The sequence below is a fragment of the Lithobates pipiens genome, unplaced genomic scaffold, assembly GCF_037356315.1.
Source record: "Lithobates pipiens isolate NorthernLeopardFrog02 unplaced genomic scaffold, aLitPip1_a1.2 Scaffold_27, whole genome shotgun sequence".
Lineage (NCBI taxonomy): Eukaryota > Metazoa > Chordata > Amphibia > Anura > Ranidae > Lithobates > Lithobates pipiens.
Window position 1 is genome coordinate 13,377,488 of NW_027507788.1, and position 24,332 is coordinate 13,401,819.

The following is a 24,332-nucleotide window of genomic DNA, read 5'->3' on the forward strand; positions in this document are numbered from 1 at the left end:
GCGAGTGTTTTATCAGGAAGCATTTTAAATAAAGGAGGGATTTGAAACAGAGAGCACTATTGGTCCAATTTCTGTATAAATATATATATATATATATATATATATATATATATATATATATATATATATATATATATATATATATATATTATCAGATGCATGAGAGACATGTGGTTGGAATATAATGCATAGCAGGGCAAAAGAGGAGGATATCATTCAAATAAGCCTGCTTGACGTTGACTGTATGTTCCGGGTCCACTATAGGCGCTGAGCTGTAAATCTGCACATATGATATGAATGAAGAATTGAGGATTTGCTGGCATCCATGGAACTAATGTGAGTGTGTTGTTGTAATCATTGGGGCAATATATTGTGCATACAGAGAGAACTATATATATTTTTCTTTTGGCATTTTACTATACAAGCCAACCTCAATGAACTGTTTAATTGGGCAACTATGTGGCAGATGAGGTTTAATGTTGATACATTTACATTTATGCACTTGGGGGCTAAGAATATGCATGCATTATACATAATAGGGGGCAAACAACTGGGGGAATCCATAGTGGAGAAGGATCATGCTTAATAATACCTTGCAATGCCAAGCAGAGGTTTCCAAAGTGAGCAAAGTCCTTTTTTGTATTAGGAGAATATCACATACCAGGTGCTGGAGGCCAAGGGAGAGAGGGCTTCCTTTGCAGCTAAGTTCCAGACTCTTGTCACAACAAGTACTTACCGAGGCCGAGATGCCGAGAGCGGTTAACCCTTGCAACTACGCACACCCCATCCCCCGGAGGTGGTAAAGGGAGCGGGTGGCACGCAGAATCACTGGCCACCAGCAGGTGTAAGTTCCTGAAGAGGGTTGAGGAGCTGAGCAGAGGGTTACTGAAGTTCAGTAACTGGCTGAGGGTCCTTTGCAAAGTAGTAAACAATCCGAGAAGTAGCAAGAGATCAGGCAAAAGATGGGTAGCAAGTCCGTGAAGCAGGCCGGTGGTCAAATCCATGTAATCAGGCAAGAGAGTCCGTAAGCCAGGCCAAGGGTCAAATCCGTAGAGGCAGAATAGGAGAGGTCAGTTTAAACAAGCCAAGGGTCGAATCGAGGAGAAGAAGAACGTAGTCAGGGACGGTCCGGGTCAAAACAGGCAATCAGGTATAATAGCAGGAAACGGGAAGCTGACAACAAACCAGCAACCCGTTTGGACGCCAGAGCCTTCTGAAATAGCCACGCCATAGCGAGTGCTCCATTGCACACACCAATGCACCAATGCGCACATCTGTGTGCTATCACGCACACTCACGAGCCACTGCGCGCACATGTGTACCATTGCGCACACGTGTGCGCCGCACCATCAGGCCACGCACGTGCATGCAGCAGAGCGCCAATCCACCGCACATGTGTGTCAATAGCATGGCGAGCATGGGTGGAAAAAGTCCTTCTCTGACAACTCCCCCGAAGGTGAGACAGGAGGAGTGAGGCACAAAGTAGCACTGTGAAGTTGCTTGCAGAAAGTTCAGGAATGCTGCTGTTGTGATGAACATAGTCTGCAAGCAGGTGGCACTTGTGAGGTGAGACAGGTCTGTAAAGTCCCTGAGATAATAGAGAAGTCAACAGAGTAGTCAACACAAGCCAAGATCAGAACCAGGTATAAAGCAGAGCTGATGAAGTCAGGGGGAAGCCGGGTCAAACACGAGAAGCAGGCAGAGGGTATCCATGAGATGAGCCGGGGTCAGGAACTGAAGATAGGCAGACAGGTCAGGAACAATGTGCGTCAGAAACTAGGGAACACAGGAGCAAGGAATCACAGGAACACAGGTAACAAGCTGAGATCAGTCAGCAACTTCAAGCACTGATACACTTCCTTATAAAGGCCCATGTGATGTGCTGCTGGGGATGCTGGGTCCTAGAGCTCTTCCCCAGTTGTTGGTGCCCTGGCAGATGCTGGGTCCTAAAGACCTTCTCCAGCACTCCAGAGAGGTATGTACTCCAGAGAGGGAGATATTTTGCCCCTGTACAATTCATTGGTAAGACCTCATCTGGAATAGGCAGTTCAGTTTTGGGCACCAGTTCATAAAAAGGATATCGGGGAACTGGAGAAAGTGCAGAGAAGGGCAACCAAACTGATAAGAGGCATGGAGAAGCTCAGCTATAATTAAAGATTAGAGAAACTGAATTGATTCTCTCTTGAGAAGAGGAGATTAAGGGGGGATATAATCAAAATGAATAAATACATAAGTGGTCCATATAGTGATCTTGGCGTTGAGTTGTTCACATTAAGGTTGGGTTTATACCATCGCCGCATGCGATGTCAATTTTGAGGTTGACAAAAGATGATCATGGCTCTCTCAGCCGAAAAGGTTCCCTACCTCTGCCCTACACCATACTATTAATCATAGTGGTAGTTCAACCACTTGATCATTCTTACCAACTTCTTTTTTCTAGTCCCGTCGTACGTGTTGTACGTCACCGTGTTATAAATGATCGGAAATTTGGTGTGTGACCGTGTGTAGGCAAGACAGCTTGAGCCGAATTCCGCCAGAATTCCGTCGGGAAAACCATCAGAGCTTTTTCCAACGAGAATTCCGATCGTGTGTACGTGGCATTAGTCTTGAACAATTATTTGTTGTATTTACAGATGAACACATTTCAGGTCGTTCTGAGTACCGATGGCAATCTAACCTTCCTTCTGTACAATTATGAAGATATTCAGTGGCCGAGTATTTATGCGTATGGTTACTACCAACATGGACCTTTGTCATTGGTGAGCATTTCCCTTTATGCCTAAACTGCAAGTTTTTGAATTCACTTGAAAATTTCAAAGTATAATTTCATGAGCTAAACAGTGCAAAGAAACACATTTAAAAACTGTGATCACACGGCTTTGTTTATCACTGGAGCAACTTTTAACAAAGTTAGCAATAACATGATGCTTAATAGACACGTGCATTCGTTTTCGTCCAAATACATTTTCGCCTGAATTTTGGGGATTTTCGTGTTCGTTTTAGCAAATGATAACGAACGCGCCAAGTCTAAAATCCGAACAATCCAAAATAAAAAAAATGATTTATTTTCCTTTGAGATACAAGATTGGACATGAAGATGACAATAGCGATCTGTGTCTATAGAACCTGCAGTTGAATGTGCCTAACCTAACTGTATTAGTCCAAGATTATTCGACATAGAGAAAAAAGATTTGACATTATAGAGACATGAAGATTCGACTAAGCTAAAAACATATGATCGCCGCAAGCGGACATTTACGGTCAAATGCTCCGCCTATAGGCTATAGAAGAATTCTAATGCTGTTTGACTAGTAAAAATATTTAATAATTATAATATTATGCCGCGGACACACGATCGAATTGTCCGGCGTACTTAGTCCGGCAAACAATCCAGCGGATAGTCCGGCGGACTTTCTACCGAACGGACTTGGTCACACACGGAAAGTCCGGCGATTGCTAGCGCGATGACGTACAGCACGTACGACGGGACTAGAAAAAGGAAGTTCAATAGCCAGGAGCCAATAGCTTCCTTTTCGTACTTGCTTCTGAGCATGCGTCATTCTTAGTCCGCCGGACTAGCATACTCACGAACGTATTGTCCGCTGAAACCCAAGTCCGGCGTAAACATCGGGCTACAAAACTACTTTCTAAGTCCGCCGGACTTTACGCTGAAAAAGTCCGCTGAAGCCCACACACGATCAGATTGTCTGGTGAAATGCGGTCCGGCGGACTAAGTACGCGGCATTACAAGTCAAACAACATTTGAATTCTACTATAGCTTGTAGACGGAGCATTCGACCGGAAATGTACGATCGTCATACAATTTACTTTAGCTGCTTCGTCAAGTCTTCTCAGAACATCAGAACATCGACAGACGCCATAAGCCTTCAATTGACAGATTCAACCCTAATTAATTCAGATCTTCGGACTAATGCATTTTTTAACAAAACAAAATAAATAAAAATGAACAGCATTTTTTTGCTGGTGCTTGGAATACCGTATATACTCGAGTATAGGCCGACCCGAATATAAGCCGAGGCCCCCAATTTACCCCCAAAAAAACTGGCAAACTTATTGACTCGTGTATAAGCCGAGGGTGAGACATGCCTGTCCATCCCTGTGTGTGTGTCCGTCCATCCCTGTGTGTCCGTCCATCCCTGTGTGTCCGTCCATCCCTGTGTGTCCGTCCATCCATCCCTGTGTGTGTGTGTGTCCATCCATCCATCCATCCCTGTGTGTGTGTGTCTCCATCCATCCATCCATCCATCCCTGTGTGTGTGTGTCTCCATCCATCCATCCCTGTGTGTGTGTGTCTCCATCCATCCATCCATCCCTGTGTGTGTGTGTATCCATCCGTGTGTGTGTGTGTGTGTGTGTGTGTGTGTGTGTGTCCAGCCTACCTGTGTCCCGAGCCTTTGTCCCGAGCCTCCGTCCCGTGCCTTGCCTCCTTGCCTCCGTCCCGTGCCGTGCCTTGCCTCCGTCCCGTGTCGTGCCTTGCCTTGCCTCCGTCCCGTCCCGTCCCGTCCCGTGCCGTGCCGTGCCTTGCCTTGCCTCCGTCCCGTGCCCTCTTCGTCGGCGCCTCGGCGGCCATTGTAAAATTCAAAAGCCGCGCCTCCGCCTTCGCCTGTGATAGGCGGAACACTGAATTTCCCAGCAGCCTGTGTTCCGCCTATCACGGACATCGTATCATCCTCGTCCGTAGTACGAGGATGATACGATGTCCGTGATAGGCGGAACACAGGCTGCTGGGAAATTCAGTGTTCCGCCTATCACAGGCGAAGGCGGAGCCGGAGGCGCGGCTTTTGAATTATAGAATGGCCGCTGTCTGTCTGCTCGACACGCGGGCAGACAGCGATGACTCGAGTATAAGCCGAGGGGGGCACTTTCAGCCTCAAAAAAGAGGCTGAAAATCTCGGCTTATACTCGAGTATATACGGTAAGCAGAAAAGTAAAATAAAATCAGTTCTGATTGTACACATATAGGGGGGTCACGATTAAATGCACATACATAAAATTTGCATACATACATCTAAACACACAAACATACACATATATAAACATACACACATAATACACAAACACATATATATACACACACACACATATATATAAATACACACACACACACATATATAAATACACACACACACACACACATATAAACACACATATATATATATATATATAAATGCACACACAAATAAACACACACATATAAATAAATGCACACACATATAAACACATGCAAACACACACATGCACACACATACATACATACACATGCACACACATACATGCACATACACATGCACACACACACATACAGTACATGCACACACATATAAACACACATACACATACATATAAAATATACATACATACAGAAAGCCTTTTAAAAACCGCCAGTGCTTTACCTTAGCTCTTCCTGCCAGGTACTGCACTGTAGGGGGAGACAAAGAGCACAGGGTCAGGGAACTCAGTCTCAGTCGCCCCTGCCACTCCTCCTATCAAGATATACAGGAGGCCCTCAATGGCCCCCTTCAGCATGGGGCCTGGTCGACATGGCGACCTCAGCGACCCCTATACTCCCGCCGCTGAGTGAGCCATAAGCATATAACAAAATACATTACAAGCAACCTAACATAGTAAGCCTAACTAATCAACTACATACTTTATATACTATATATAAAAAATGCATAACACAAAAAAGCAGGGTAAAACTGGAGGTGCAGGGAGCAGATGGAAAGGGGGAACTAAAACGGGGATCAGGAACAAGGGGGAGTAGACACAAGCAGCAGGGTTCAGGGTATAGGTACAAGGCAAAGAGCATGATCAAGAGCAGAAAGAGGATAAATGGCTTGCAGTATCTGTCAGCAATGCAAAACACTAAAGCGAGAGGAAAATATATAAGAGGAACTAAATACCCTCCCAGCAGCCAGCATCAGGTACAAAGGAATTACTGGGATCTGCTGGCTGGTGGGAGACACCCACTGGTGGACACTGGAACTGCAACCTTCCACTCTGGGGAGCACAGTGCCACCAGCAGGTGATCCAGGTCCTGACAATTAGAGATGACACTGCAAAGAGTGCAGGACTGAGGGCAGCACTGTGTTTCTGGCAGGATCAGCATTTTGTACACTTATCAAACAGATAAAACAAAACAATTTAAATGAGATATTTAGCAAACCAAAAAAGGAGCAAATAAGAACTTATTAGGGCTTGCATAAACTTTATAACAGATAAGTAAATGAGTGAGAGAAGTGACTTCTTCTTTATTGGAAAGCATTCTCTGACATTTCAGTCCGACAAACCAAGCCACAAGGCAGGCCGGGTGCTGTCTCATTAGCTGACTCACAGTGCTCTGGGATTTGTCTCATTAAGTCCTGGTGCTTTGTAAATCAGTAAAACAATGTTAAAATTATTATTTTTTTATCACACCTCTTATTTACAATATTAACCACTTGACCACTGGGCACTTAAACACCCTTAATAACCAGACCAATTTTCAGCTTTCGGTGCTCTCGCATTTTGAATGACAATTACTCAGTCATGCAACACTGGACCTATATGAAATTTTTGTCCTTTTTTTCACACAAATAGAGCTTTCTTTTGGTGGTATTTAATCACCGCTGGGTTTTTTTTTTTTGTGCTATAAAAGAAAAAATACCGAAAATTCTGTAAAAAAACGAATTTTTCTTTGTTTCTGTTAGAAAATTTAGCAGATTAGTAATTTTTTCTTCATGAATTTTGGCCAAAATTTATACCACTACATATCTTTGGTAAAAATAAGTACAAATTGGTGGATATTATTTGGTCTTTGTGAAAGTTATAGAGTCCACAAGCTATGGTGCCAATATCTGAAAATTTATCACACCTGAAGGACTGACGGCCTATTTCAATTCTTGAGACCCTAACATGCCAGAAAAGTACAAATACCCCCCAAATGACCCCTTTTTGGAAAGAAGACATTCCAAGGTATTTAGTAAGAGGCATGATGAGTTTTTTGAAGTTGTCATTTTTTCCCACAATTCTTTGCAAAATCAAGATTCTTTTTACTTTTTTTTTTTTTTTCACAAAATTGTCATATTATCAGGTTATTTCTCACACACAGCATATGCATACCACAAATTACACCCCAAAACACATTCTTCTATTACTTCCGAGTATGGTGATACCACATGTGTGAGACTTTTACACAGTGTGGCCACATACAGAGGCCCAACATGCATGGAGCGCCATCAGGTGTTCTGGAGCACCCAGGACAATTCTGACATTTCTCTCCTACATGTAAAAATCATAATTTATTTGCTAGAAAATTACATAGAACTCCAAAACATTATATATGTTTTTTTAGCACACACCCTGGAGAATACAATGGTGGTCTTTGCAACTTTTTATCTCGCACGGTATTTGCGCAGTAATTTTTCGAATGCTTTTTTTTGGAAAAAAAACTGTTTTGTGCTTAAAAAAAAAAAAAACACAGTAAAGTTAGCCCAATTTTTGCATAATGTGAAAGATGAAGTTACGCTGAGTAAATAGATACCTAATATGTCACTCTTCAAAATTGCACACGCTCGTGGAATGGCGGCAAACGTCGCTACTTAAAAATCCCCATAGGCGACGATTTACATTTTTTTTACTGGTTATATGTTTTGAGTTACAGAGGAGGTCTAGGGCTAGAATTATTGCTCTCGCTCTAACGTTCGCAGCGATACCTCACATGTGTGGTTTGAACACCGTTTTCATATGTGGGCGGGACTTACGCATGCGTTCGCTTCTGCATGCGAGCACATGGGGACAGGGGCGCTTTAAAAAAAACATTTTTTTTTATTGTTCATTTTACTTTATTTATTTTAGTTTGACATTTTTTTCCCCAAAAATAATTTTTTTGATCACTTTTATTCCTATTACAAGGAATGTAAACATCCCTTGTAATAGGAATATGGCATGACAGGTCCTCTTTACAGTGAGATGTGGGGTCAATAAGACCCACATCTCACCTCTAAGCTGGGAAGCCTGAAAAAAAAAAAGATTCTGGCTTTGATCGTATTAGCGATTCGGTAGAAGCACCGGAGGGCGGAGGGCGGCGGGAGATGTCTATGGCTGGGTATTGTAGGGTATCACCGACTATGGCTGGGTATCTCAGAGCATGGTGTTGCAGAGTACTGCGTTGCAGAGCATTGCAGGGTATTGGCGGGTGTTGCAGAGCATTGCAGAGTGTTGCAGGGTATTGGCGGGTGTTGCAGAGCATTGCAGAGTGTTGCAGGGTATCGGCGGGGGTTGCAGAGCATTGCAGAGTGTTGCAGGGTATCGGCGGGGGTTGCAGAGCATTGCAGAGTGTTGCAGGGTATCGGCGGGGGTTGCAGAGCATTGCAGAGTGTTGCAGGGTATTGGCGGGTGTTGCAGAGTGTTGCAGGGTATTGCAGAGCGTTGCGGAGTGTTGCAGGGCATTGCGGAGTGTTGCAGGGCATTGCAGAGTGTTGCAGGGCATTGCGGAGTGTTGCAGGGCATTGCGGAGTGTTGCAGGGCATTGCAGAGTGTTGCAGGGCAATGCAGAGTATTGCAGGGCAATGCAGAGTGTTGCAGGGCAATGCAGAGTGTTGCAGGGCATTGCAGAGTGTTGCAGGGCATTGCAGAGTATTTGCAGGGAATTGCAGAGTATTTGCAGGGAATTGCAGAGTAATGCAGAGTATTTGCAGGGAATTGCAGAGTAATGCAGAGTATTTGCAGGGAATTGTAGAGTAATGCAGAGTATTTGCAGGGAATTGCAGAGTAATGCAGAGTATTTGCAGGGAATTGCAGAGTAATGCAGAGTATTTGCAGGGATTTGAGGGGTTAATTTTCGGTGAGCAGCGATGTGGGCACTGCAGATGCAGCCCACATCGCTGCTGACACCGATCTCTTCCCCCTCCGCTGTACCGATCGGTACAGAGAGGGGGAGGGAGGAACTTGTTTACAAGTGATCACTCCGTCATTTGACGGAGCGATCACGTGGTAAACGGCCGCGATGAGCGGCCGTTTACCGTGATTCGTGATGCGCCGGGTCCACTGGACCCAGCGGTCACGGATGCTCTCGTGTGCGCGCCCCAGGGGGCGCGCGAGAGCAGAATTCTGGGAGGCCGTTAATTAACGGCCTCTTAGAGTTAAACAACCGCCCTGATGCCGTTAATCGGCAATGGGCGGTTGTTAAGTGGTTCATTTACATATAAATTATTTTAGTTTTGATGGTGTGATCAGGGATGGACAATGTGAACTGCTGATGGTTGTCACCTGTACAGGTCCTCAGCCATTAAACTGAATGCACAGCCACCACTTTTCTTGTTTTCGTTTTTGGTAGAGTAGGGAGGAATTAAAACTTGTGCTGGGATATTTTTTTTTAAAACATGTTCTGCTATTTTATTTTGCGACTTGTCCTGGAGATGCATGAGAAATCTCTCCAACATGAGGGATATTCTCATCTTAGTCAGTTGCCACCAGAACATGTCCCTATTGGAAGATTTCTCCTCACGCTGCTTGTTATAATATAATGTGTTCTTATGTTTCACAGGCTGGACTGAACAGTGGATATGACACTGGATACTATACACTCCCAGGATCCCTTTCATTAGACATTGCCAATTTAGCAAACACAAGTAACGTCAACTTAATGGGACGCTGGGCTTTTAGAGTGGACCAGCAACATCCTGAAGATGCCAATGGAAATTTAGGTAGGGGTAAATTCTACTCAGTAGTGTATGTTAGATTATTTAATTATTTATATCACTTATTTGCTATCATCAATGATATTGCAGGTGCATCACTACCGTTGTTTTGGACAAATACCCCTCATTGACTGAGTTGTTTCAATATCATCAAGTAATGAACCTAAACTGGTCAAACTCTGGTGCCCAGCTGTCATACATGTTGCAATAAATATAAGAAATTAACAAATGTTATATTACAAATTTTCAGTCCATGATTTATAAAGTCAGTGGGGGTTATTTAATAAAGGCAAATGGTCTGTTCACTTTGCAAGGGAATTTTCCCCAGAACCTAGTGAATGAGATTAGGCTCTGCTGACTTCTATTATCAAATGATGTGCAAGCAAAACATTTTATATATTTTTTTTCTCCTTACATGTGATTTTGTATTCTTTGTAAAGTAAAAATATGCTACGTTCACTAAGCTCTGGGTCAATTTCCCATGTAAAGTGAGAACCCTATACGCCTTCAGTAAATCTACCCTTCTATGATCACTTTTTATTTCAAATTAGGTGGACAGACTACTTCTAGGATGACCGTGGAATATTATTAGGAGGAAATTCTGTTCAGAATTATCTGTTATGCCACGTACACACCACCAGAATTTCCGTCAGAATACCGTATATACTCGAGTATAAGCCGAGATTTTCAGCCTCTTTTTTGAGGCTGAAAGTGCCCCCCTCGGCTTATACTCGAGTCATCGCTGTCTGCCCGCTCGATCAGCGCGTCGAGCAGACAGACAGCGGCCATTCTATTCAAAAGCCGCGCCTCCGGCTTCGCCTTCGCCTGTGATAGGCGGAACACTGAATTTCCCAGCAGCCTGTGTTCCGCCTATCACGGACATCGTATCATCCTCGTACTACGGACGAGGATGATACGACGTCTGTGATAGGCGGAACACAGGCTGCTGGGAAATTCAGTGTTCCGCCTATCACAGGCGAAGGCGGCGGCGCAGCTTTTGAATTTTACAATGGCCGCCGACGAAGAGGGCACGGGACGGAGGCAAGGCAAGGCACGGCACGGCACGGGACGGGACGGGACGGATGCAAGGAGGCAAGGCACGACACGGGACGGATGCAAGGAGGCAAGGCACGGCACGGGACGGAGGCAAGGAGGCAAGGCACGGGACGGAGGCTCGGGACAAAGGTAGGCTGGACACACACACACACACACACACACACACACACACACACACACACACACACACACACACACACACACACACATGGATGGAGACACACACAGGGATGGATGGATGGATGGATGGAGACACACACACACAGGGATGGATGGATGGATGGATGGAGACACACACACACAGGGATGGATGGATGGATGGATGGAGACACACACACACAGGGATGGATGGATGGATGGACACACACACACACAGGGATGGATGGACGGACACACAGGGATGGACGGACACACAGGGATGGACGGACACACAGGGATGGACGGACACACACACAGGGATGGACAGGCATGTCTCACCCTCGGCTTATACACGAGTCAATAAGTTTGCCAGTTTTTTTGGGGGTAAATTGGGGGCCTCGGCTTATATTCGGGTCGGCCTATACTCGAGTATATACGGTATATATATATATATATATATATATATATATATATACATATACACACACAAATATTTCAACATTTCAAAATTAACAAAAAACAATACATTTGAAGGTTTAAAAGGAGGCTTCGCTGTTATTAATACTGTCCAGTGGTTATACACTTATGTCAGCTGCCATTCCTGTACTGTATATTGCTGTAGGTGTGACAAAAATTCTTCCCAATTTTTTTTACCTTCACAGGTGAATAATAATGGTCTGTTATCATTCAGCTCACCAATCAGTCAATATACACCACAAGCTCTTCCTGTTGCTTTAGGAAACCCGTTCCTGGCTATCTTCTGGGCTGATATAGATAATAGATTAGCGGGTGATATATATTACCGTGAGACCACCGATCCCTCTCTTCTGTCCCGGGCCACCGATGATATCAGAACTTACTTCCATGGTGTGAATTTCACGGCTCGATGGGTGTTTGTAGCCACATGGCACCGAGTTGCGTATTATGAATCTTCAACAAGCAAGGTAAAGATATTACTATGATGCCTTTTTCTTTAAGTTGCATCAATTGTTGCTTTCTACATTTTTTATTACGTCTTTCAGAGGGTTAGTCTTGAACAATTATTTGTTGTATTTACAGGTGAACACATTTCAGGCTGTCCTGAGTACCGATGGCAATCGAACCTTCCTTCTATACAATTATGAAGATATTCAATGGCCGAGTATTTATGGTTACCACCAACATGGACCTTTGTCATTGGTGAGCATGTCCCTTTATGCCTAAACTGCAAGTTATTGAACTCACTTGAAAATTTCAAAGAAGTATAATTTCATGAGCTAAACAGTGTAAGGAAACACATTTAAAAACTGTGATCACACGGCGTGAACTTTATAAGCCCTTGTACACACGGTCGGTGATTCCGACGGAATGTGTCCGATCGGACCATTTTGTCGGATAATTCGACTGTGTGTGGTCTTCATCGGACTGTTTCCATCGGAGTGTCCGACGGACCAAGTTTTCTAACTTGTCGGTAAAATTTTGCAACAACATGATCCGATCGGACCTTGTCCGATCATGTGTAGAGAATTCCGATCGCACAAAGTGCCATGCATGCTCAAATTCCTACACCAAAGCTATTGGCTACTAGCCTGAACGTAGTCCCGTCGTAACGAAAATAATGTCATCACGTTCTGAATGATTAGATTTTCCAACAACTTTGTCCGATCGTGTGTATGCAACAGTTTCGGACAAAATCCGTCGGACAAAATCGACAGACAAAATCTGACGGATTTGGTTGTAGGGAATGTCCGACCGTGTGTACAAGGGCTAACAGATAAATAAATGACTGAGAGGAGTGACTTCTTCTTTATTGGAAAGCATTCTCTGACATTTCAGTCTGAAAAAACAAGCCACAAGGCAGGCCGGCTGGTGTCTCATTAGCTGGCCCACAGTGCTCTGGGATTTGTCTCATATAGTCCTGGTTTTTTGTAAATCAGTAAAACAATGTTAAAATTACTTTTTTTTTTTTTTTTTTTAAGCTCACCTCTTATTTACAATATTCATTTACTTATAAATTATTTTAGTTTTGATGGTGTGATCAGGGGTGGACAATGTGAACTGCTGATGGTTGTCATCTGTACAGGTCCTCAGCCATTAAACTGAATGCACAGCCACCACTTTTCTTGTTTTCGTTTTTGGTAGAGTTAAGCCCCCATACACACTATCAGATTTTCTGCTGATTTTTGTCTTCGGATTTACCAAAACTGTGCAGTGCAAGGGCCTGCCTGATTGGATAAAAATTGAAACTCCTCAGGTTTGACCTTTCATATTATATGGTTTTGGTCAATCTGAAGGCAAAAGTCAGCAGAAAAACTGATAGCGTGTATGGGGCTTAAGGAGGAATTAAAACCCGTGCTCGGATATTTTTTTAACAAACGTTCTGCTAAGGGGGATTTTACTTTGCTACTTGTCCTGGAGATGCATGAGAAATCTCTCCAACGTGAGGAATATCTCATCTTAGTCAGTTGCCACCAGAACATGTCCCTATTGGAAGATTTCTCCTCACACTGCTTGTTATAATATAATGTGTCCTTATGTTTCACAGGCTGGACTGAACAGTGGATATGACACTGGATACTATACACTCCCAGGATCCCTTTCATTAGACATTACCAATTTAGCAAACAAAAGTAATGTCAACTTTACTGGACGCTGGGCTTTTAGAGTGGACCAGCAGCATCCTGAAGATGCCAATGGAAATATAGGTAGGGGTAAATTCTACTCAGTATTGTCTGTTCGATTATTTAATACTTATTTGCTATCATCAATGATATTGCAGGTGCATCATCACCATTTTTATGGACAATTACCCCTCCTTGACTGAGTTGTTTCAATATCATCAAGTAATGAACCTAAACTGGTCAAACTCTGGTACCCAGCTGTCATACATGTTGCAATAAATATAAGAAATTAACAAATGTTATATGAAAAATCTTCAGTCCATGATTTATAAAGTCAATTGGGGTTTATTTAATAAAGGATAATAGTCTGTTCAAGGGAATTTTCCCCAGAACCTAGTGAATGAGATTAGGCTCTGCTGACTTCTATTATAAAATTATGTGCAAGCAAAACATGTTTTTTTTTCTCCTTACAATAGCTGTTCATAATAAATGATATAGCAGGAACAGTCCATCACTACCATTGGTTTCTGACAATTATCTCTTATGTAGCACTGACCCCCGAAAGAGCTACTGGTAATTGATTGTGTCAGCAGTCATCGTCAGGACGCTGGACCGACATTCTTCCCCCATAGTCTCTCTAGAGAGCTCAATTGTCGCATTCGCTTCTCTGTGGGCGGTTTCTGCTTTGCATCACTGAAGCACAGTTGCGGAATCCATTCTGGAGTTCATGAGGGTGGGCTTGTTTGCAGAGTAACAGTATCCCGGACGAGCCCCCACATGTAGCACTGACCCCCCGAAGGAGCTGCTGGTAATTGATTGGGCCTGTACTCTGCTCTCTTTCCCCCAAATGAATTGACTCAACCCGCTTGACACAGCTGTGTAACAGTGTTAATGTGAAGCTTAATGACAGGGGACAACCCCACAATAACAATATGGATATAGTATACCCCAACCGTTACCTGGGTGTCCGTTGCTCCACCTGTTAGGAGAGTGAACAAGCCTCACACCAATCATTAACCTGTAAAGATGTCTTGAATAACCCCTGCAAGCGTGTCTCCAAGTGGGACCAGTGTCCAGAGTGACAATGCCTTGACTGTAAGCACCTTCCCACTTCCAGCACAGCCGCACTAAGCACACTAACACAAGGTTATCAAACAAAGCACAGTACAATTACTCAAGGGCTCCCCCAGAGGTATGATGCAGTCCTTTGTTACTGAAACTGAAACACAAAGCCACCAAATGAGAAGTGTAGTCTCTGTTCTTCTTTCTTCTGCTAGCTATTATACTGCAGTGTTTGTAATCCAAGGATTTAACAAGTACGAGTGGTATAAAGTGGAGAGTGGCAACAATTCCTGCTCTGATGATGTCCTCGGGTGACCCTACCTTTTCGTGATGTCAATGGTCCAGCATGTCTCGGTAGAGGATGTCACTAAAAGGCTGTGCCACCCAGTGGCCCCACCGCTCAGGTATTTAAGAAATGACAGACGGCGGAGCAAGCAGATGGCGGGCGCCTTCAATCCGACCAGAGTTTCTTTTGTTTTTTGGGTCCGGCAGTGCGGCACGTGTCGTGATTGAGGAATGATCTACACGAGGAACATTTTTGTTTATTTTTTAAAAAATAAATTGTCAAATTACTTTTACTTTTTAGTGAATGGATAAGGGTACTATGTATCCCATACTCATTCGCATTGGGTGGCAGGATCTGGGGGCCCCCTCATTAAAGGGGGCTTCCAGATTCTGATAAACCCCCTGCCTGCAGACCCCCACAACCAGCATCCAGGGTTGTGGTTAAGAGAACCTTATCCACATCAATATGGGGACAAGGTGCTTTGGGGCGGAGCCCCAAAGCATCTCCTCATGTTGACGGCATGGTGCCTGGCATGTTTCAGGAGGGTGAGCGTTTGCTCGCCCCCCCTTTCCTGGCCTGCTGGGCTGCATGCTGGGATAAGGGTCTGGTATGGATTTTGGGGAGACCCCACGCCATTTCTGTTTTTAATTTTGGCATGGACCTGAAGGGCCTGGTAAGGATTGGGGGGACCCTAGCTGTTTTTGTTTTGTTTTTTTCTATTGTATTATTTTATCTACATTCATCTGTCAGTGGGGAAGCCCATTCATCGGTTGTTAAGAACGTGGTGACCAGCTTCCTTGCCTGCTCCTTAACAACTAGCAAGGAAATGATATATCACTTATATGTACTAATGCCAGAGAAAACAAATCCAGGGAGTTATTAGCTTTTTGACCTCTGGGTCAACTGCCTGTTTAGGGTTTTGTAGATGTGAGTTTTCAGTTATTTTGTGTGCATTGGTAGGTTTTGATGGACATGTCCCTTTTCAACCCAACTTATTATGTTACTTTGCAACCTTGGTAAGTGACATTTTTTACCTCTGAGATGAGACCATTTGGAATCCCTTGGGTGAGTCTAATGAATGGCTGGACTTATGTAGTTCTGGGTACTTTTCCAATCCCTCTTTTGCCTATGATCATCAGCTAGGATATGTCAACAACTTATAATCATGACAAGGATCCATTATTTTAGGAAAGACTGTAGAGGCATATCTTTGATATTTGAATTTCCAAGTGCCTTTTCATAAAAAAAGGGGTTGGCTTATATCGTTTCTTTATTTTTTCAGATGAGGCAAATAAAACTGTGACAAACTGGACCACGGCTACCCCAAGCAAGACAGCTATACCTCCAACTACTTCTTCAGGTGCTTGTTATAACAAACACTACACTTTTCCCAATGCAAACTACAATAGTAAAACGCCATAAGCCCTTGTACACACGGTCGGAGATTCCGACAACCAAATCCATCGGAGTAATTCCGACAGATTGATTCCGGAAGAGGTCCGGAAGTGATGTTGCATAAAAACGGTCGGACTAAGTTGACGGAAAAACTGATTGTACATAACGTGATGACGTTATTTTGTTACGACGGGACTACGTACAGGCTAGTAGTCAATAGCTTTGGTCTAGGAATTTGATCTGAGCATGCGTGGCACTTTGTCTGTCGGAGTAGGCTACACATGATCGGAGTATGTTCAATCGGAGCATTTTGTCTGAAAATTTTACCGGCAAGTTGGAAAAGTTGGTCCGTCGGATATTTTCCGATGGAAACAGTCCGATGCAGACCACACACAGTCGGAATATCCGACAAAACGGTCCGATAGGAAACATTCCGTCGGAACCCCTAGAACACAGTTGGGTCGAGTTCAGATTGATATATAATTCTGATTGAAAGTTCTGGTTGATAGCTCTGCAACTATCCACACAACTGTTTGTAATAAGAAAAACTGTGTAATTAAATACCACAAATATTCAATACAATGCATTGGTGCAGAGATCAGAAGGAAGTAACTATTGCTAAGGTCAAGTCGTTTGTTTATTGAATCTGTTAACACACACACACAATGACAATATCTCTTGTCATCCGAATGTCCGAAAGATGCAAAATTCGGCCAAATTTTATTTCGCTACGAAACAAATTGCACACATCTAGTTCAAAGTTTAAGTTGCAGAATTCCAGAGATGTGTTAAAGTACTTACACTATTCATACTACAAGCACAATAGACAGATAAAATTGTTAGAATTAAATGACTCTTTTCTTTTAGGTCTAACATCTACTGTCTCCTGCAACGTCTACGGCGTCCAAGCTTTCAACATCTGTATTCTTTTTCATTTATTTTACAGCATTTATTGTATTGCCCTAAGGTGGATTTAATCAGATCATCAGGTCTAAGAAAATCTTTCTATTTCCTTAATCGCATTGTAAAATTTATACTCTTAGCAAGTGACTGACACTTCTTAAATTTACTATTTGTGCCAATTGTTATTTGGCTGACACAGAGAAAATGGTTGGAATTGAAGGACTCTTTTCTTTTAGGTCTGTCAACTGCAAATACAGTTCACTGTGGCCTCTGGTACAGTAAATGTTGGAGGGGACTGGCCATCTACTGTCCCCAGCGGTGGGACTTTAATGACAATGTCTACAGCATCCAAACTTTCAACAGCTGGATTATTTTGTATTTGTTTTACAACTTTTATTTTGTTCTAAGTTGGTTTTATTCAAATCATGAAATCTTAGAAAAACTCTCTTTTTTTTTTTTAATCACAAAGTAAAAATGATATCCTTTATCAACTGACTCCACACTTCTTAAATTATCTTATTTATACTTGCCTTAGTTGGTTGGCCATGGCCCACAGTAATCTTGATGGCCTCTGGCCAAAATTGTTCTTCTCTGCATCTACTCAGTGTAGCCCCTAAGCCCTTGTACACATGGTTGGACATTCCGACAACCAAATCCGTCGGATTTTGTCCAACGGATTTTGTCCGACGGATTTTGTCCGACGGATTTTGTCCGAAACTGTTGCATACACACAGTGAGACAAAGTTGTCAGAAAATCCGATCGTACTTAACGTGATGGCGTTATTTCAATAGGAGGGGACTACGTTCAGGCTAGTAGCCAATAGCTTTGGTCTAGGAATTTGATCTGAGCATGCATGGCACTTTGTCCGATCGGAATTCTCTACACATGATCGGACAAAGTCTGATTCGGATCATATTGTCGGAAAATTTTATAGCCCAGCTGGAAAACTTGGTCCGTCGGATACTCCGATGGAAACAGTCCGATGGAGCCCACACACAGTCGGATTATCCGACAACACGGTCCTATCGGACATTGTCCGTCGGAATGGTCTTACAAGGGCTAAGACTTCAATGGAACTATTACCTGAGTGTCTTCTGTATCAGAGTATTCTAAGTACTGTTAGCCTTTAAGAGATAACCTACATAGTCTACCACCCAATACTTTAGAGTAGGGATAAGCAACCCTGGAGAGGTGAAGGTCTACCTGAATAGCAGCAAGAAGTTCAAAGATCACCAAGGTGCAGCAAATTAATTTTAACCGCTTAAGGACCGCCTCCTGCACATTTACGTCGGCAGAATGGCATGGCTGGGCACAAGCACGCACAGGTACATTGCTCTTTAAGCACCCAGCCATGGGTCGCGAGCACGCCGCCGGTGGTGCGCTCCTGACCCGGTCTTGAGCTCCGTGACCATGGCCGCGGGACCGATGGACCCGATCGCCGCTGTGTAAACAAACCTCTCCTCGTGCTTCCTACTGAGCCTGTCACTGATCGTCTGTTCCCTGTTATAGGGAAAGACGATCCGTGAAGTCAGACACCAAGCCACGCCCCCTACAGTTAAAAAAAATACACACACTTAACCCCTCCCCGCCCCCTTGTGGTTAACTCCTTCACTGCCAGTGTCATTTACACAGGAATCAGTGCATTTAAATAGCACTGATTGCTGTATAAATGACAACGGTCCCAAAAATGTGTCAAAAATGTCCAATGTGTCCGCCATAATGTAGCAGTCACAATAAAAATCACTGATCGCCGCCATTACTAGTACAAAAAAAAAATATTAATAAAAATGCTATAAAACTATCCCCTATTTTGTAAACGCTATAACTTTTGCGCAATTGTGATTTTTTTTTACCAAAAATATGTAGATGAATACGTATCGGCCTAAACTGAGGAAAAAATGTTTTTTTATATATATTTTTGGGGGATATTTATTACAGCAAAAAGTAAAAAAAATAGAATTTTTTTCAAAATTGTCGCTCTATTTTTGTTTATAGCACAAAAAATAAAAAACGCAGAGGTGATAAAATATCATTAAAAGAAAGCTCTATTTGTGGGAAAAAAAGGACGCCAATTTTATTTGGGCGCCACGTCGCACGACCGCGCAATTGTCAGTTAAAGCGTCGCAATGCTGAATCGCAAAAAGGGGCCTGGTCCTTTGGCTGCAAATTGGTTAAGTGTTTAAGGAAAAAAACTATCAAGAAGTACTTACTAAACAGAAAGGAAGGTTTGAAGAGTTCAGGGGTCAGTAGTAAACCATCATTCAAGGGTCAGTAGTAATAAGTAAAGTAGAGAGCAGAGGTCAAGGGTATTGCACACTATAGAGGTCAATAGTATGTAACACAGTTCAGGGATCATGATTATATAGCACAGCGTGCAGTGGTCAATATTATGTGAAACATAGTGCAGGGATCAGAAGTATGTGACACAGAATGCAGAGGTCAATAGTGTGACTGAACCGCCCCACACTCCGTTTGAGTGCCTCCATCAGTATACAGCTTCCTCCAGTCTGAACATAGATATCAGATATTATAGCTGAATACTGCAACCAAGAACTAGAAGGGACTAGCTCAGCTGCAAAACAAACTCACACAGAATATATACCCCACAGGAGGACATCCCCCTCCTGATCATATCACCCTAACAATACAAACTGTACACATGAATATAATTACAACAACCAACATATGCTATAAATAGTAAATTAATTAAACGACTAGCCACCTGGACATTCAGAGGTCAGACTTGCTCGCAGCAAGCTCACAAAGTACAATACACATTATTACAAGTATAAACACAGTTTGCTAGAAGACAATTAGCTAGAAGACAATAGGTGTGTTAATTAGCATAATTAACAATGGGTGAAGGCCCCTTAGGAGACACACTAGACCTACTTACAATAAACACATAATAGCAGGTTACCGCAGAGAGGTGGCTTGAGTTGATGACATCACCATCTGCTTTGAGTCTCACAGTGTGAAGCATTCACTATTGGTAATGAGGCAGCTAGACCCTATACAGGGACCCTAGGGCCTAGAGTCCCAGAGTTTGTGTGTCTTGGGGAGACATGGACTTAAATCCAAAGTAACATTACTCCAAGGGTCCCCCAGTCATACACCTCACAAAGTGTAGTGCTTCCTTAAAAGCCAGGGCTCCATAGTCAGTAGGCTGGAGCGTAGCCTGCAGTCCTCTCCAAAAGCCTCTGTCCAGGGTGAGTCTGTCACAAATAGTATGCAAAACACAGCACGGTGATCAGAATTATGTGACACAGAATGCAGAGGTCAATAGTATGTAACACACAGTGCAGGGGTCAAGATTATGTAATACAGAGTGCAGAGGTCAATAATATGTAACACACTGTGCAGGGATCAGGAGTATGAGGCACAGAGTGCAAAGGTCAATAATATATAACACATGGTGCAGGGATCATGATTACGTAACACATAGTGCAGAGGTCAATAGTCTGTAACACATAGTGCAGGAATCAGGAGTATGTGACAAAGAGTGCAGAGGTCAAAAGTATGTAATGCAGAGTACAGGGGTCAGAAGTAATAAATGTTCAGAGGTTAGAAGTATGTAACAGAGAGTGCAGAGGTCAGGAGTTTTAAAGACTGCAAAGGTCAGTTGTAAGTAATGCATAGTGCATGGGTCAGGAATAAGTAACGCAGAGAAACAGATGTCAATGGTATATATTAGAACAAAAGGAAGTCAATAAGATAAATACATTGTTAGGTTTACATACATAAGCATCGTGTCCTTTTTTTATGGGACCAGGAGAAATACAGTACACATCACCCATTAAAGTGGTTGTAAACCTTTATAGGCCACTTTTACCTACAGGTAAGCCTAGATTAAGGCTTACCTGTAGGTGCAAGAAATATCTCCTAAACCTACACGGTTTAGGACAGGGGTCTTCAAAATATGGCCCTCCAGTTGTTCAGAAACTACAATTCCCATCATACCCAGTCATGTCTGTGAATGTCAGAGTTTTACAATGCCTCATGGGATGCGTAGCTCTGCAACAGCTGGAGGGCCGTAGTTTGAGGATCCCTGGTTTAGGAGATATTTGCAAAAGACAGGCACCGCTCATGCACCGTAGACAGCAGTGCCCAGATGCACTGAGTGTGCCGCTGCTGATGGTCATCATGCCGTTAGTGGCGACTCCCGCGTGTATGTGAGGGAGTGACGTCATTGCGGTTCCGGCCAATCGCGGCGATGGAGCCACGATACCCGGAAGGAAGATGGACGCTTCGTGGAAGAGGGGACAGCGGTGACATCACTGGCTCCTGTGTCAGGTAAGTGACACATAATGGGCTACTATGCGATGCATAGTAGCCCATTATGCTTTATCTTTGCAGGGAAACAAAGAGGAAGTAAAACCCATCAGGGTACACGTTCTCTTTAGGCTTGCTGCCTACCAAAGCATTACAGTAATTTGACCTGGTTGATTGGTCCTTTACTGCTTCTTCCTTCCCGCATATTCTTTTACCTTCCTCAGTGGGGTTGACCAATTAAAGTGTATCTTCAGGCAAAATCATTTTTCTTTAGTTTTGGCTAGACTGGGAAGAGGTGAGACTTTCCGTCACGTTTTATGGCTGCTGTATCCCAATGGGGGAGATTCTCACTGATCGTTACAACCAAGAAACAGAGTGAGGGTAAGTCCAAAATTTTAGAGTTGTCACCAGAGCAAGAGGTGAGGGAAAAATGTTCTAATATTTTGGCCTGGTGCTTCTATGGTTTGCATCTCTGGGACAGGGAGTGAAAGAAAACTTCTATAATGGTACAAAGAATGCAAAAATTTAGCCTGGTGGGGGTTATACCATTCCATACTCTATCCCTATCTAAAAAAAAAAAAAAGTTTGGGCCATACATACACCTCAACTGATGGGCACCTGACTTGCAAATATTGTATTGATTGCTTCCACCTGCACATGGACTGAATACACCTCTAGGCATAATATTCCTACTCGTTATCTCTAAATTTCATAAAACTGTAAACTATGTCTAATAAGGAAGTGTGAATTGTAGAACGGTTGTCATGTGTCTTGCTTAGAGTTCAGCTCTAAAATAGTGTCAAGAACTTGAGGTAATCTGTCACCTGGATGACGTGTAACTAGGATTGCTAAACTACAAAATAATTACATTTGTAAGCTTTTGGGGGTTTTGTGCTCTGTGTGTGAACTCAGCATTGCAGGTAAGCTGACCAGGTCTTTAAAACAGAATTTTAGCACATAACACATTTATTTATTTCTCTACAGCAATGATCTCAAACTGGCGGCCCTCCAGCTGTTGCAAAACTACAAGTCCCATGAGGCATTGCAAGGCTGACAGTTACAAGCATGACTTCTACAGGCAGAGGCATGATGGGACTTGTAGTTTTGCAACAGCTGGAGGGCCGCAAGTTTGAGACCCCTGCTCTACAGCTTATCTGTAATGAAGGATGTCCCTTGGTTGACTGTGGGATTCTTCACTGCAGGGCTGCTCTGTCCTCTTCCTGCTGCTGAGCTGTGGGAGTTACCAGCTTCAGGGCTCAACTGCACTAAAGATTATCTGACAGGATCCCGCCCCCACCTGCCCTCTCCTCCAATGAAAAAAGTTATTTCACTGATTATACCGCCTACAACATGATCTGTGAATGGGAGAGAGTCTTACTCACTCACACACCCAGCAGTTTTCTGTAGCGATTCACTGCTGTACACCCAGTCCTGCACCACCATCTTCTTCTTTGATGTCATCTAATCTATCTGTCTGTCTGTCTGTCTATCTATCTATCTATCTATCTATCTATCTATCTATCTATCTATCTATCTATCTATCTATCTATCTATCTGTCTGTCTGTCTGTCTGTCTGTCTGTCTGTCTGTCTGTCTGTCTGTCTGTCTATCTATCTATCTATCTATAGTCTGTGATGATTTGGGGAGCCATTCTGGTGTTGGTCTACTGTGTTTTATCAAGTCCAAAGTCAGCGCAGCCCTCTACCAGGAAATTCTAGAGCACTTCATGTTTCTCTCTGCTGGCCAGCTTTATGGGGATGTTGAATTAATTTTCTAGCAGGACTTGGCACCTGCCCACATTGCCAAAACTACCAATACCTGGTCACATGATCATGGGATCACTGTGCTTGATTGGCCAGCAAACCCACCTGACCTAAACCTCATAGAGAATCTGTGGGGTATCTCTTTCTTTCTTTCTCTCTTTTTCTCTTTCTTTCTCTCTTTCCTTCTTTCTCTCTTTCTTTCTTTCTTTCTTTCTTTCTTTCTTTCTTTCTTTCTTTCTCTCTCTTTTTCTCTTTCTTTCTTTTTCTCTTTCTTTCTTTCTTTCTTTCTTTCTCTTTCTTTTTCTCTTTCTTTCTTTCTTTCTTTCTTTCTTTCTTTCTTTCTTTCTTTCTTTCTTTCTTTCTCTCTCTTTCTTTCTCTCTCTTTCTCTCTCTCTCTCTCTCTCTTTTTCTCTCTCTCCTTTTCTCTCTCTCTCTCTCTCTTTTTCTCTCTCTCCTTTTCTCTCTTTTTCATCTATCTATAGATAGTCTGTGATGATTTGGGGAGCCGTGTCATCTGCTGGTGTTGGTCCACTGTGTTTTATCAAGTCAAAAGTCAGCGCAGCCCTCTACAGGAAATTCTACAGCACTTCATGCTTCTCTCTGCTGACTAGCTTTAGGGAGATGCCGATTTCATTTTCCAGCAGGAATTGGCACCTGCCCACATTGCCAAAAGTACCAATACCTGGTCACATGATCATGGTATCACTATGCTGGATTGGTCAGCAAACTCGCCTGACCTAAACCCCATAGAGAGTCTGTGGGGTATCTATCTATCTATCTATCTATCTATCTATCTATCTATCTATCTATCTATCTATCTATCTATCTATCTATATATCTATCTACTATGTCTGCCCTGTCTGCCTGCATGTTTATCTTTCTTTCTCTTTCTTTCTTTCTTTCTTTCTTTCTTTCTTTCTTTCTTTCTTTCTTTCTTTCTTTCCTTCTTTCTTTCCTTCTGTCTTTCTTTCTCTTTCTTCTATGATAATTTTGGGGAGCCATGTCATCTGCTGGTGTTGGTCCACTGTGTTTTATCAAGTCCAAAGTCAGCACAGCCCTCTCTACCAGGAAATTCTAGAGCACTTCATGCTTCCCTCTGCTGACCAGCATTATGGAGATGCTGATTTCATTTTCCAGCAGGACTTGGCAGCTGCC

At 43.1% G+C, this 24,332-nt stretch overlaps 2 protein-coding genes across 13 annotated transcripts in view; both read left to right on the forward strand.

Moving 5' to 3' along the window:
- The window catches only part of LOC143933542 (uncharacterized), a 297,764-nt gene that overhangs the window by 159,565 nt on the left and 113,867 nt on the right, over positions 1 to 24,332 (forward strand). The window lies entirely within an intron of this gene.
- Positions 1,937 to 17,746, forward strand: LOC143933321 (alpha-tectorin-like). Its single transcript, XM_077456193.1, has 8 exons — positions 1,937 to 1,975; positions 2,634 to 2,759; positions 9,548 to 9,727; positions 11,558 to 11,839; positions 11,955 to 12,074; positions 13,420 to 13,579; positions 16,126 to 16,203; positions 17,106 to 17,746. Exons 1-8 carry the CDS (start codon positions 1,937 to 1,939, stop codon positions 17,213 to 17,215), a joined length of 1,095 nt encoding a protein of 364 aa, XP_077312319.1. The 3' UTR covers positions 17,216 to 17,746.

Bases quoted from the DNA above. Each gene is read 5' to 3' on its own strand.
- LOC143933321 (XM_077456193.1), top strand. From the start codon at position 1,937: ATGCTGGGTCCTAAAGACCTTCTCCAGCACTCCAGAGAG. The intron at 2,760-9,547 runs GTGAGCATTTCC...TATGTTTCACAG, and splicing joins AACATGGACCTTTGTCATTG to GCTGGACTGAACAGTGGATA. The intron at 13,580-16,125 runs GTAGGGGTAAAT...TTATTTTTTCAG, and splicing joins AGATGCCAATGGAAATATAG to ATGAGGCAAATAAAACTGTG.